Source organism: Bison bison, unplaced genomic scaffold (genome assembly GCF_000754665.1).
Source record: "Bison bison bison isolate TAMUID 2011002044 unplaced genomic scaffold, Bison_UMD1.0 scf7180017864289, whole genome shotgun sequence".
In the NCBI taxonomy this organism is placed as follows: domain Eukaryota; kingdom Metazoa; phylum Chordata; class Mammalia; order Artiodactyla; family Bovidae; genus Bison; species Bison bison.
The window spans coordinates 10,415,919-10,428,219 of record NW_011494861.1 but is presented as its reverse complement, the minus strand read 5'-3'; the positions used below and the strand labels follow the sequence as shown (position 1 = coordinate 10,428,219).

The 12,301-nt window shown below is 46.5% G+C and overlaps 1 protein-coding gene across 1 annotated transcript in view; it reads right to left on the bottom strand.

The window, feature by feature from the left end:
* Positions 1 to 12,301, bottom strand: part of MMEL1 (membrane metallo-endopeptidase-like 1) — a 35,510-nt gene that overhangs the window by 18,309 nt on the left and 4,900 nt on the right. The window contains 2 exon segments of the mRNA XM_010850211.1: positions 602 to 661; positions 1,369 to 1,446. Of these exon segments, the coding sequence (XP_010848513.1) occupies positions 602 to 661; positions 1,369 to 1,446 (138 nt within the window).

Genomic DNA, 12,301 nt, shown 5'->3' with positions numbered 1-12,301 from the left:
CCTCACCTTCTGCCTTTTGTGGCCGGGACGTCGCAGGAGACAGCACTACAGGGGTCTCTCCACAGCCCCAGTGTGGGCCGAAGAATTACATTACTGAGTTCTTACACTAGTGTTTCTTTGTACCATTTTCACTGAGTTTTATTTGCACATAGCTGCACATGGCACCCAATTTTAAGATGAATTCCTGGGAGAAAACTCGAGAGTGTGTGTTTGTGTGATCTTCTTTCTGTAAATGCGAAAAAGAGCATGTGGGGTCCCTGTGCTAGCTTTGCTGTGGTCACAAGGGCGTCAGCGGGCAGGGAGTGGCTTCCTGGGCGGCACAGGGGATGAGACACCTGCAGAGGAGTCCCTGCCTATGTTCACAGCTGGGTCTGCGCACCAGCGCTGTGTGTGTGTGTGTGTGTGTGTGTGTGTGTGTATGTGTATATATGGGTGTATGTGTATATGTGTAGGTATGTGCATGTGTGTATATGTGTGTATATATGTGTGTGCATATGTGTATATATGTGTGTGTGGCTCCTCCTGGCCTTGGGCAGTGCCTACACCACCATCACCGCCACCCCCCTAACCAGGGCAACACGCGGCAGGGAGGCGGGCTTACCTGCCATCACGCAGCCAGGGGTGGTGCAGGTCTCGACATTGTCCTTCGAGGGTTTGATCTCTGCAGGTAAGGAGTGATGAGCGTGAGTGCAGGACAAGGATGGTCAGGTGCCAGTAGGCCAGGCAGGGGTGGGTGGGGCACCCGTGGGGTGGGGACAGCTGAAGTGGGCAGGGTCAAGCTTCAAAGTCATCCCGCCCCCATGTAGCCCAGACTGGGCCCTGAGGGCATCCTCCCTGGGTTGCCCAGGCCTGGGCCTTAAGTGAGGGTAAGCTCACTCTGGCTTGACCCCTGTAGTGACCCTGGAGCCCCTTTACACCCTCTGAGCCCCCTCTGAAGGCTGAAGCCAGCCGTGGTGCCCTCTACCCCATGGGCCCAGCCATCTCTCACCCATGAGCTGTCACCTCCTCCAGGCAGTCTGCTTGTGCTGCCCTGTCGCTGTGCGCCCCTACTCTCTTCCTATTCTCAACCCCCGCCATCTGGCCATGTCTGTGGAGCAGCTCCCAGTAGGGCTGCAGTGTGACTCCTGCCGGTCCCCAGGCTTGGGGAAACATCCTGCATCTAGCAGGTGCTCACGACTGCATCCCTACCACTGCCTCCCCCCACCTCCCAGACACTGTGTCCTGGGCAGGACCACCCTCCTGCTGCACACTCCAGCTTGCAGTGGAACCCGGCCTGGCTATAGGCTCCACGGCCCTTGCTGGTGGCCTGGCCCATGGGGGTGCTGATTCCTAGCCCCCTCCCCGTGTTGAGAGGGGAGGTGGGGCTACCTCGGGGTGCTCGTTTTACAGTGTTCTTCTCTTCCTTGGAGAAGCAAAGCCGGCTAGAAAAGAGTGGCAGCCGCTTCCCTGGGGAGAAACACAGCACTCAGCTCTGGGGTGGTAGGGCCTGTGTGGGACAGCACAGGCACTCTCCTGTGGCAATGGGGGCAGGGGGCGAAATCGTGCATGAGGTGGTGGCCTCTGCCCCCTCTAATGGGGGCAGGTCACCAGTCAACCAAGACGGGGCCCCAGCAGAACTCAAATCTGAGTGGAGGGGGCGGGGCTCCCCTGGCTTGCCAGTCTCTCTCCGCCCGCCTGCCTGGCCCCCGCTCCTGCTGCTGGACCCACAGGGGTCCTGAGGCAGGACCTCCTCCCCTAATGAAGTGCCTTCTGACATCCTCCTTGACCGGGGGATCACGGGCCTCACCCAGGTCAGGGTAGGCAGCTTCTGGGGTCTGCTAAGGCAGGGACAATGCACTCCTTTAGGGTGAAAGGATGTCGTCTGGGGGTGGGGGTAACCTCCTGACCCATTCTCCACACCCTCAGCTCCAGCCCCGCCATTTTTTCTGGCAGCTGAGAATGCAAAGCTGCCCTCCATCATTTGTCTACTGCGTGGGAGGGGCCACTGCTTGGTCAGTATCGGCCTGAAGGGGTTGTGAGAAGGATGGGCCAGTGGCAGGAGGGGGTTGATCAGGTCCAGGGAGAGTGCCCACCAGCCCTGGCCACCTTCCCCACCAGGGAGACACATGGAGGGCCTTGTCCAGGTCAAGGCTGTGAGCACTACAACTGTGGGGGGTGCAGGAGGCCCTGGACATGCTGGTGTCCCCTGGGGGCTGTGATTTGGGATAGGGGTGGGGAGAGGAGTTTCCCCGCCATCTGTTTCTTCGTCCGTGAGTCCAACTTGTGTTCATATTATCAACCAGCCCTGGTGCTGGACCCTGGAGAGTCAGATCTAAGGCCCACACAGGCCCTGCCCTTAGGGGCCCCCGGTTCAGTGGAAACAGCAGAAAAGTGATACGTAGATTGAGGCAAACTGTAAAAGCAAATCTGAGCTTTGGAGATGAGGAGGACGGTCGCGCAGATCAGAAACAGAAACGCAGTGCTGAGTGATTGCCACATCTGTCTGCCCCATGGGCATGTGCCAGTTACAAAAACCCACAGGGCTTCCAGACAACGGCCATGCCTTTGTGGAAGAGTGGACTAGCTATCTGAGCTCTAGCCAAAGAGACAGTGGTGAGTTGGGGGTGGCAAGGAGGACAGGGAGGAAAAGGCCTTTGCTTCTGATTAGGGCGCGGATTGTGGCTCCCACCTGAATAAGGACAGCAAGCTGGAGAAGCAACATGAGAATTTTAGAAAACAGCAGACAGCTGAAGACAAAGAAACCCAAAAGAATTTCACAAAGAGCCAAGCCCTCCCAGGACCAGAGGGACCTGTGGCTGTTTCACCTGTGCCTGGGGCAGGAGGAGGGGCAGGGGGAGGGGCAGGAGGAGGAGCATGCCTCCTACAAAGTGGAAGGATTTGTAACAAGCCCTTTGCACCTGCTGGGTAAAGAATCTGTCTGCAAAGCAGGAAACACAAGAGATGCAGTTTTGATCCCTGGGTCAGGAAGATCTCCTGGAGAAGGAAATGGCAACGCACTCCAGTATTCTTGCCTGAAAAATCTCAAGGACAGAGGAGCCTGGCGGGCTACAGTCCATGGGGTCCCAGAGAGTTGGACACGACTGAGTGGCTAAGCATGCACGCCTGTATTGCACCTGCCCTTGGGCTGGTGGGAGGGATACTGGGTTCCAAGGAGCCCCCGTCATGCAAGGCTCTGTTTCTTTCTCTGGGGCCTCCCCTGATGCACTGCAGTGATGCAGATGAAGGCAGGGCCAGGGCAGTAAAGCTGGGAGAAATCCTCCCCCATAAGGAAGCAGGCAAATGTGACCCATAACCAAGAAAATAAACAAAAGCCCAAAGTGGATTTGTTGGTGAACAGATATCAGTTATATAACAGATAAAAGTTATTTAACTTATTTAGCTTCTATGCAGAGTATATCATGCAAAATGCCAGGCTGGATGAATCACAAGCTGGAATAAAGATTGCTGGGAGAAATATCAACAACCTCAGATATGCAGATGATATCACTCTAATGGCAGAAAGTGAAGAGGAACTAAAGAGCCTCTTGATGAGGGTGAAAGAGGAGAGTGAAAAGCTGGCTTAAAACTCAACATTCATAAAACAAAGATCATGGCATCCAGTTGCATCACTAGATGGCAAATAGATGGGGAAAAATTGGAAACAGTGACAGATTTTATTTTCTTGGGCTCCAAAATCACTGCAGATGGTGACTGCAGCCATGAAATTAAAAGACGCTTGCTCCTTGGAAGAAAAGCTATGACAAACCTAGACAGTGTACTAAAAAGCAGAGACATTTTTTGCTGACAAAGGTTCATATAATCAAATCTATGGTTTTTCCAGTAGTCATGCATGGATGTGAGAGTTAGACTATAAAGAAAGTTGAGCACTGAAGAATTGATGCTTTTGAACTGTAGTGTTGGAGAAGACTCTTGGGAGTCCCTTGGACTGCAAGGAGATCAAACCAGTCAATCCTAAAGGAAATCCAACCTGAATATTCATTGGAAGGACTGATGCTGAAGCTGAAGCTCCAATTCTTTGGCCACCTGCTGCGAAGAGCCGACTCACTGGAAAAGACCCTGCATAGTATACACTCTCTGGTATAAAGATCAATGCAAAAAATAGAGGATCCAGAAATGAACCCACACAAATATAGTCAACTGACATTTGACAGAGGCACAAAGGCAATTCAATGGAGATAGTATAGCCATTCAATAAATGTTTCAAAATGAACAACTGGACATTCAAATACAAAAACAAACCAAAAAATTAGAGACAGGCCTTATGCCTTACACAAAAATTAACTCAAAATGAACCACAGAGATAAATATAATATGCATAGTTTTAACATTTCTTGAAGTAGACAGGAGAAAATCTACATGACCTTGGTTTGGTGATGATGTTTAAAATAGGACACAAACAGCATGATCCAGGAAAGAAAATACTTGACAAGTGAGACTTAAAGAATTAAACTGAGACTTGAGAATTAAAGTCAAGAACTTCTGCTCTGTGAAAGTCTTGCTAAGAATGAAAATATGAGCCACAAACTGAGAGAAAATATTTGCAAACATGTATCTGATGAAACACTGGTATCCAAAAGTTACAAAGAACGCTTAAAACTCAAAAGTTAGAGAACATAAAAGATACGAAGACACCTAACCAAAGAAAATATACAGTTGAAAAGTAAACATATGGAAAGATGCTTAACATCATTTTTCATTAGGGAATGTACATTAAAACAACAGTGAGGTAGCATAACAGACAAAATTTGAATGGACAAAATAAGCAACTGATGATATCAACTGCTAGTGAGGCTAGAGAGCACTGGGAACTCCCACTCATTGCTGGTGGGGATGAAAAATGCTACAGTTGGAACTGTTGTCTTACAAGGCAGTTTGCCAGTTTCTTACAAAACCACAGTCTTACAACATGACCAGCAACTACACTCCTAGGTGGCTACACTACTGACTTCAAAACTTATGTCTATGCAAAAACCTAAATGTGAATATCTACAGCAGCTTTATCTATAACTTCAAAAAACTAGAAGCAACCCTGATGTCCTTCAATAGGATATTGAATAAACTGCATTACATTTATTGAATGGAATTATCATTCAGCAATAAAAAGGAAAAAGCTATCAAGTCACAAAAAGATGTGAATGAATCTTAAGTTGTATATTGCTAAGTGAAAGAAGCCAGATTGAAAAAGCTACATACATTGATTCCAATTATATGATATTCCAGGAAAACAAAGCTACAGCGAAAGTAAACAATGATTGCCAGGGATTTGGTGGAAGGTCTGAAGTAGAGGTGGTGCTGGTGGATGCAGGAGAGGTGAAGCACAGGGAAATTTAGGGCAGTAAAACTATTCTTTCTAATACTGTAATGGTGGATATGACATATTAAAAACTCACAAAAACCCACAGAACTTTATACCAGAGAGCGTAAACACTGATGTACATAAATTTTAAAAAGACCATTTAGAAGGTCAGGAGACCCCAGGATGAAGTGCAGCATGAGAATTTAAGTATATCACAGTGCGTGCAGTAACCTCACTGAAAGGGGTGGGGGCACAACATGCTGAGCTCACTCACCTTGGAAATGAGTAGATTCCATCAGACTGAAGGCAAAAGAGCTGTGTGTAGCACTGCGCTCTAGCTGATAAAGTTCTCCCCCATGGGAATACACGTTAACAATTCTGAAACCATGATACGAGTATGTTGGAATTGAATAAGTAGGCAAGTAAATAACAGAAGGCCAGGTGCATCAGTGCTGCAAGAGGAGTTACAGATAAACAAGGAGAGGGGGCAGAATGATCCATGTGGTCATGGATTAGAGGTGGGGACATCAAAATAAATTCATGTTTATAGCTTACATACACAGACAGATACATACACAAATGTTTATAGATAAAATGAAAGACATTAGCTTACAGATCCCCAAACTGCAATATATCTCAAGTAGGACAAATACAAAGACACTGCATGTAGCAGCATTAAAATCAAACTACTAAGAACTACAGACAGAGAGAGACATTTGTAAAAGCAGCCAGAGGAGAAAAAGACTTCAGTTCACGGGAGCTACAGAAAGAGTGGGGCTTCCCTGGTGGCTCAGTGGTAAAGACTCTGCCTGCCAATGCAGGAGACGTGGGTTCAATCCCTGGGTAGGGTAGATTCCTGGGAGAAAGAAATGGCAACCTGCTCCAGTATTCTTGTCTGGGAAATCCCATGAACAGAAGAGCTTCATGGGCTGCAGTCCATAGGGTCGCACAGAGTTGGACACAACTTAGCAACTAAATGACAGCAACAATAAGATTAATGGCTGGCTTCTCATCACAAATAATGTTGGCCAGGAGATGATGGAATGAAGCCCTGAATGGATGTATGAAGAAAACAAACTATCAACTTAGAATTCTATATTCAGCAAAAATTTGGTTAACAAGTGAAAATGAAATAAAGATATCTCAGGTAAAAATCGAGAGAATTTGTCTCCATCACAGATGCACTCACTACAACAAACATTGGGTTGGCCAAAAAGTTCATTTGGGCATTCTGTAGCATCTCACAACTGAAATTTTGGCCTACCCAACACTAAAGAAAGGATTCCCACAGGACGAACAGGTAACCAGTTGGAAGCACAGGTTTGTGGGAAGGAATGACCATGACCAGAAAGGAAAGCAGAGAGTAAATGGGGTGAATGAAGCATCATGGGGACCCAAACAGTGCATCTGTCTGACCTGCTGCCTGTCTAGTCAGACAAAACCAGAACCTATGACCAGCACTGTGGGGGTAAGTTCACTTCTTCTCCATGCTGCGTCCCCCTCTCATTTCCTCCACTGCATTCCCAGCACAGGCTGCTGTAACTTTCTGAGTGGGGAATATTCCTCGGGTAAGTTCATTTGATGCTACAGCTCAGGAGTTGCCCGAGGATGCAGTGGGATATTGACAAACGTTTTTGAAATGGAATAAGGCAAGACCACTGTATTTGTGCACATCACCTGTAACTTACACCGCCTCATTTGTGTCACCACCTCCACTTTCCTGATGAGAAAACCAGCCGGCACGCGAAGTCATGCACCTGTGGCCAGTCACTAGTGAGTGGGCAAGTTTGGCCTTCCAGACTCCATATTTCATTCATAATTTGTTCTTCTGAGCAAGAGAAAAAGCAAATCAGCAAGGGTTTGACACAAAGGCTGAAGAGGAATGAAGTCTTCCTCTAAATATAAAACGGGATCAATGGACACAAGCAAACAGACCCTCAAAAGGGATATTTCCCCATTGATTCCAGAAAGAAGTAGCCTTCCTTATACCAAACTGACGTGTCCGTTCTTTGTTCTTTTTTATATATGCTTGAATAATTATTTTCATACAGACTCTCTACATTAAAAAATAACTAACTTTTCCTTTGAATGATCGGTTCTCCTAAAGGTTGGCCTTGATGTGAATAATTTGTTACCTCTTTCTGTCTCTCTGCTCTTCCTGTTTCTGTCTCTATATCTAACAAAAGAAGGCAAAGAAGAACTTTATTGGGTGGAAAACAACTGTCCTCCCTGGAGAATGTATAATCCCAGGCTGATTGTCATGCAGGTGTGGAGCATGAGTCTACAGGATCCTGTGGTCAAGGAAACCTCAAGCTGAGAAATTAATTTTAGGCTGGTAGTGTCTCCAGGTGCCTGATGGAGATAAACACACATATTCTCTGGAGGAAAACTTAGCTCAAGTAACAAAGGATTCTCATAGACAAAGCCAGTTTGAACATGCACTTAGGTTTAGGAAAAGACCAGCTTCCATGAGTGAGAAACAACTAACAGCAGGACTAGAACCCCAAGGATTTATATTTTGGGACTGTCTGATCAGAACGTGTGGAGGCTGGCATCTCGGGCCCCAGACCTTGACATCTCTCTGCCGCTCTGCCTTAGTAGTTGGTGCTCCCGAGGAGGCAGGAAGTATGTCCTCCCTCTCTTCAGTGTGGGTTTGCCCCTGTAGCTTTGGTAATGATGTGTTCCAGTTGTGAGGCTAGGCCCTGAGTATGCTCCTACTTGTCTCCACGAATTTCTACACACAGAAGGATGTGCTTGCTTGTCCTCATAGGAGGATGAAGTTCATTGTACAGACCTGCCCCAGCTGAGCCTGACCCACATTAGGTGAGCTGCCCCCAGCCCACGGATGAATGTGTGTCGTGATAAATAATTGTTGTTTTAAGCCCCTGAGTATGGGGGCAATTTGTCAGGCAGCAGTAGCTAGCCGATGTAGAAATAACTCAAGTATGTTTGAAATATTTTTTTAAAAAAGAAAAACATCAATTTGGAAAAGAATCACTTGGAAATTAGAGAAATAAAAAATGTAATTGTTGAAATTAAATTTTAAAGAATCCAAAATGGATGGGTCAGGTGGAAGATACAACCGAACTGAAGACAGATTTAGTGAATTTGAATGTAGTTCTAAAGAATTTACCCACAATGTGGGGCAAAGTCAAAGAGACGGAAATTTTTCTCTAAAAGATATATGGAAGGTAGAGTGAGAAAAATCGAGTGCATACACAATCAGAATTTAAGAAGGAGAAAAAAAGGTTACGCGGGAGCATGTGTGTGCGCTTGTGCCAAGTCGTTTCAGTCACGTCTGACTCTGTAACCCCGTGGACTGTGGCCCACCAGGCTCCTCTGTCCCTGGGATTCTCCAGGCAAGAATACTGGAGTGGGTTGCCATGGCCCTCTCCAGGGGATCCTCCGGACTCGGGGATTGAACACACATCTCTACGTCTCTTGCATTGGCAGGTGAGTTGTTTACCTCTAGTGCCACCTGGGAAGCCACAATATTAAAAAGACAGTAGCGACAAGTTTCCAAAATTAATAAATGTTATTAATGTTCAGATTCAAGAATCACAACAGACCCAAAGCAGAATAAATAAAGAGAGTCCCATGGTTTAGGTGCCTCATGGTAAAAATGCGGGATACCAAGGGGAAAACAGTTCAGTGGGGAAAAAGTTCATCTGACAAGAAGGACAACTCATAACAGCAGCAGTGGAAATCAGAGACAGTGAGGTTAAGTATTCAGGATGCTGAGTCTATAACTAAGTCCAGATTTTTTAACCAGTTAAACTATTACTGAAGGATGAGTACCAAATAAAGTCATTCAAATAAACAAAACTAAGGTTTGCTATTGAAAAGAGTATTTCAAAGCTGTGCTTCCCAAACCTGCTTGATCACAGGAAAGGCCTAACATGCTGGTTATATATAGTATAGTTTCAGAGGTCTTACCTTAAAAGATTTCTTGGTTTTGCCCAAATGGAGGCCTGTAATGGACTAAATGTTTGTCTCCTCCTCCCCACTCCCTATTAATGTGTTGAAGCCTTAACCCTCAATGTGACTGCATTTGGTGATGGCAGTAAGGAGGTGATGAAGGTTAAATGAGGCCATATGGTGGGGTCCTGATCCAGCAGGGCCAGTGTGTTATAAGAAGAGGAAGACACCCCAGAACCGATCCTGTCTGCCACATGAGGGCATAGTGAGAAGGTGTCTATCCACAAGCCAAGAAGAGTCCTCACCAGGAACTGAATTGGCCTGTACCCCAACCTTGGACTCTTAGACTCCAGAACTTGGGGAAATAGATTTCTGTTGTTGAAGTCACCCCAACTATGGTATTTTGTTATGGTGGCCCAAGCAGTAACAGTTAGGACCAGACATGGAACAACTGAGTGGTTCAAAAATGAGAAAAGAGTATGACAAGGCAGTATATTGTCACCCTACTTATTTATCTTCAACGCACAGTACATCATACAAAATGCAGGGCTGGATGAATCACAAGCTGGAATCAAGATTGCTGGGAGAAATATCAACAACCTTACATATGCAGATGATACCACCCTAATGGTAGAACACGAAGAAGAACTAAAGAGCCTCTTGATGAAGGGGAAAGAGGAAGTGAAAAAGCTGGCTTAAAACTCAGCATTAAAAAAACTAAGATCATGGCAACCCATCCCATTACTTCATGGCAAATAGAAGGGGAAAAGTGGAAACAGTGGCAGATTTTATTTTCTTGGGCTCCAAAATCACTGTGGACAATGATTATAGCCATGAAATTAAAAGATGCTTGCTCCTTAGAAGGAAAGCTATAAGAAAACTAGACAGTGTATTTAAAACAGACATTATTTTGCCAACAAAGTCTATCTAGTCAAAGCTATGGTTTTTCCAGTAGTCATGTATGGACATGAGAGTTGGACCATAAAGAAGGCTGAGTGTCAAAGAATTGATGCTTTTGAATTATGGTGTTGGAGAAGACTCTCGAGAGTCCGTTGGACTGCAAGGAGATAAAACCAGTCAATCTTAAAGGAAATCAGTCCCGAATATTCATTGGAAGGACTGATGCTGAAGCTGAAGCTCCAATACTCTGGCCACCTGATGTGAAGAGCCCACTCATTGGAAAAAAAACCCTGATGCTGGGAAAAGTGAAGGCAAGAGGAAACAGGGATGACGAGAAGGCAAGAGGACAAGATGGTTGGATGGCATCACCGACTCAATGGACATGGGTTTGAGCAAACTCCAGGAGATGGTGAAGGACAGGGAAGCCCGGTGTGCTGCAGCCCATGGGGTCACAAAGAGTTGGACACAACTTAGTGACTGAACAACAAGCAGACTGAGATGGGGCCGGAGGTTCCTGGGCAGACAACTGCCCCAGGTTCCTCTGATTATCAAGCAAGTTCAGCAAATGCCATCCTAATCAGCACTCCCCAAATTTAAGTGCAGAGGATCCCCTGGGGATTAGGTGCAGGTCCTCACTGAGCAGGCCTAGGGTGGGCCCTGAGTTTCTGAATTTCTAACAAGCTCCCAGGTGACCCACATTGTCTGTGGGCACACTGTGAACAGGAGACTCCAAAAGCATGTACTTCAGAAAGAAGGAAAACTACTTCATAAGGGCTGCCGGAGAAGTAGGAAGAGCGATGAGCAAAGAAACTGGTAAGGACATGGAAAATCTAAATTAAATTGACGGTATTAGAGAATGTTGCCTGTGTGCAGTAAATAAAAAATAAGGTGGAAACCACGGACGTATCCACAACAATATGTGATCAGGGAGGAGGACAAGAAGAGTAAAACTATTCTAAATGCTTGTGTCGTTTGGGAGAAACATGAAGATATTGACTGAGTAAGTCAAATATGCACATAAGATTTAAAGTATATTAGTTTAGCTTTCTGCTTATGACATCAAATGCCACAATAGAACATCATTCCCTTTGTAACAACAGGAAAAGTCTAGATATCTACAGAAATCAATACTTTTCTGGAGACCTTCTAGGACCTGAGGTCAGAAGGGGACCCAGAAAACAGAGTGACAAGCCCCACCCAGCAGAGATGGGACTGTTATTGCTTTGACAGGCCCCAGGAAGAGTAAGAGACGGTCACCATACAAGTGACAAAGTAAGAAATCAGCCAATGTTTTAATGAATTCTTATTTTTAAAGGTCTGAAATGTTCTTTTTAAAGCTATTTATTTTTGGCTATGCTGGGTCTTTGTTGCTGCGCATGGGCTTTCTCTAGTTGTGGTAAGTGGGAGCTACTCTTTGCTGAGGTGCACAAGCTTCTCACTGCAGTGGCCTCTCTTGTTGCAGAGCACTGGCTCTAGGCTTCAGTAGCTGTGGCACGTGGGCTCGGTAGTTGTGTTTCCCAGGCTCTAGAGCACAGGCTCAATAGTTGTGGCACACGAGTTTAGTTGCTCTGTGGCATGTGGGAACTTCCTGGATCAGGGATTGAACTCGTATCTCCTGCATTGGCAGGTGGATTCTTTACCACTGATCCACCATGGAAGCCCCTTAATGAATTCTTGAAGGCCAAGTGTGAGTTAGCCAGTGTGGAACAGCTGGAGCTTCAACACAGGGGATTTTGCACTTATTCACCAGCTATTTCCATGGATCCTTACCAGGTGTTGATGAGAAAGATTGGGGCAGTTCTCAGGAGGCCAGAGGGAGTCCCGCTCAGTGGCACAGGCATGCAGGAGATTATCTGCTTCTGCTGTGGGGCCTGCACTTGGGGTCTCATGCTTGCCTGCACTCTCCTCTTGTGGGAAGCAAGAGCTTTACACCACTGCGGGGAAGGGCAGTACACCTTTTCACCCCCAGGGACCAGGTGAAAATCTACTGGTCTGGAGGAGAGCCTGATGTAAAAATCCTCTGCTCATGGGAGAGGCAAAGGAGAGCCCTGTGGGCCCAGGATCTTAGCTGAGGTCTGCTGCTACTAGGTACGGGGGAGGGGACTCAGGGATACGGCAAAGTTTGATGGACATGGGGATCAGGGCAGGGATGCTGTGACAGCTCCACTCCAAGACCGAGCCTGGGCC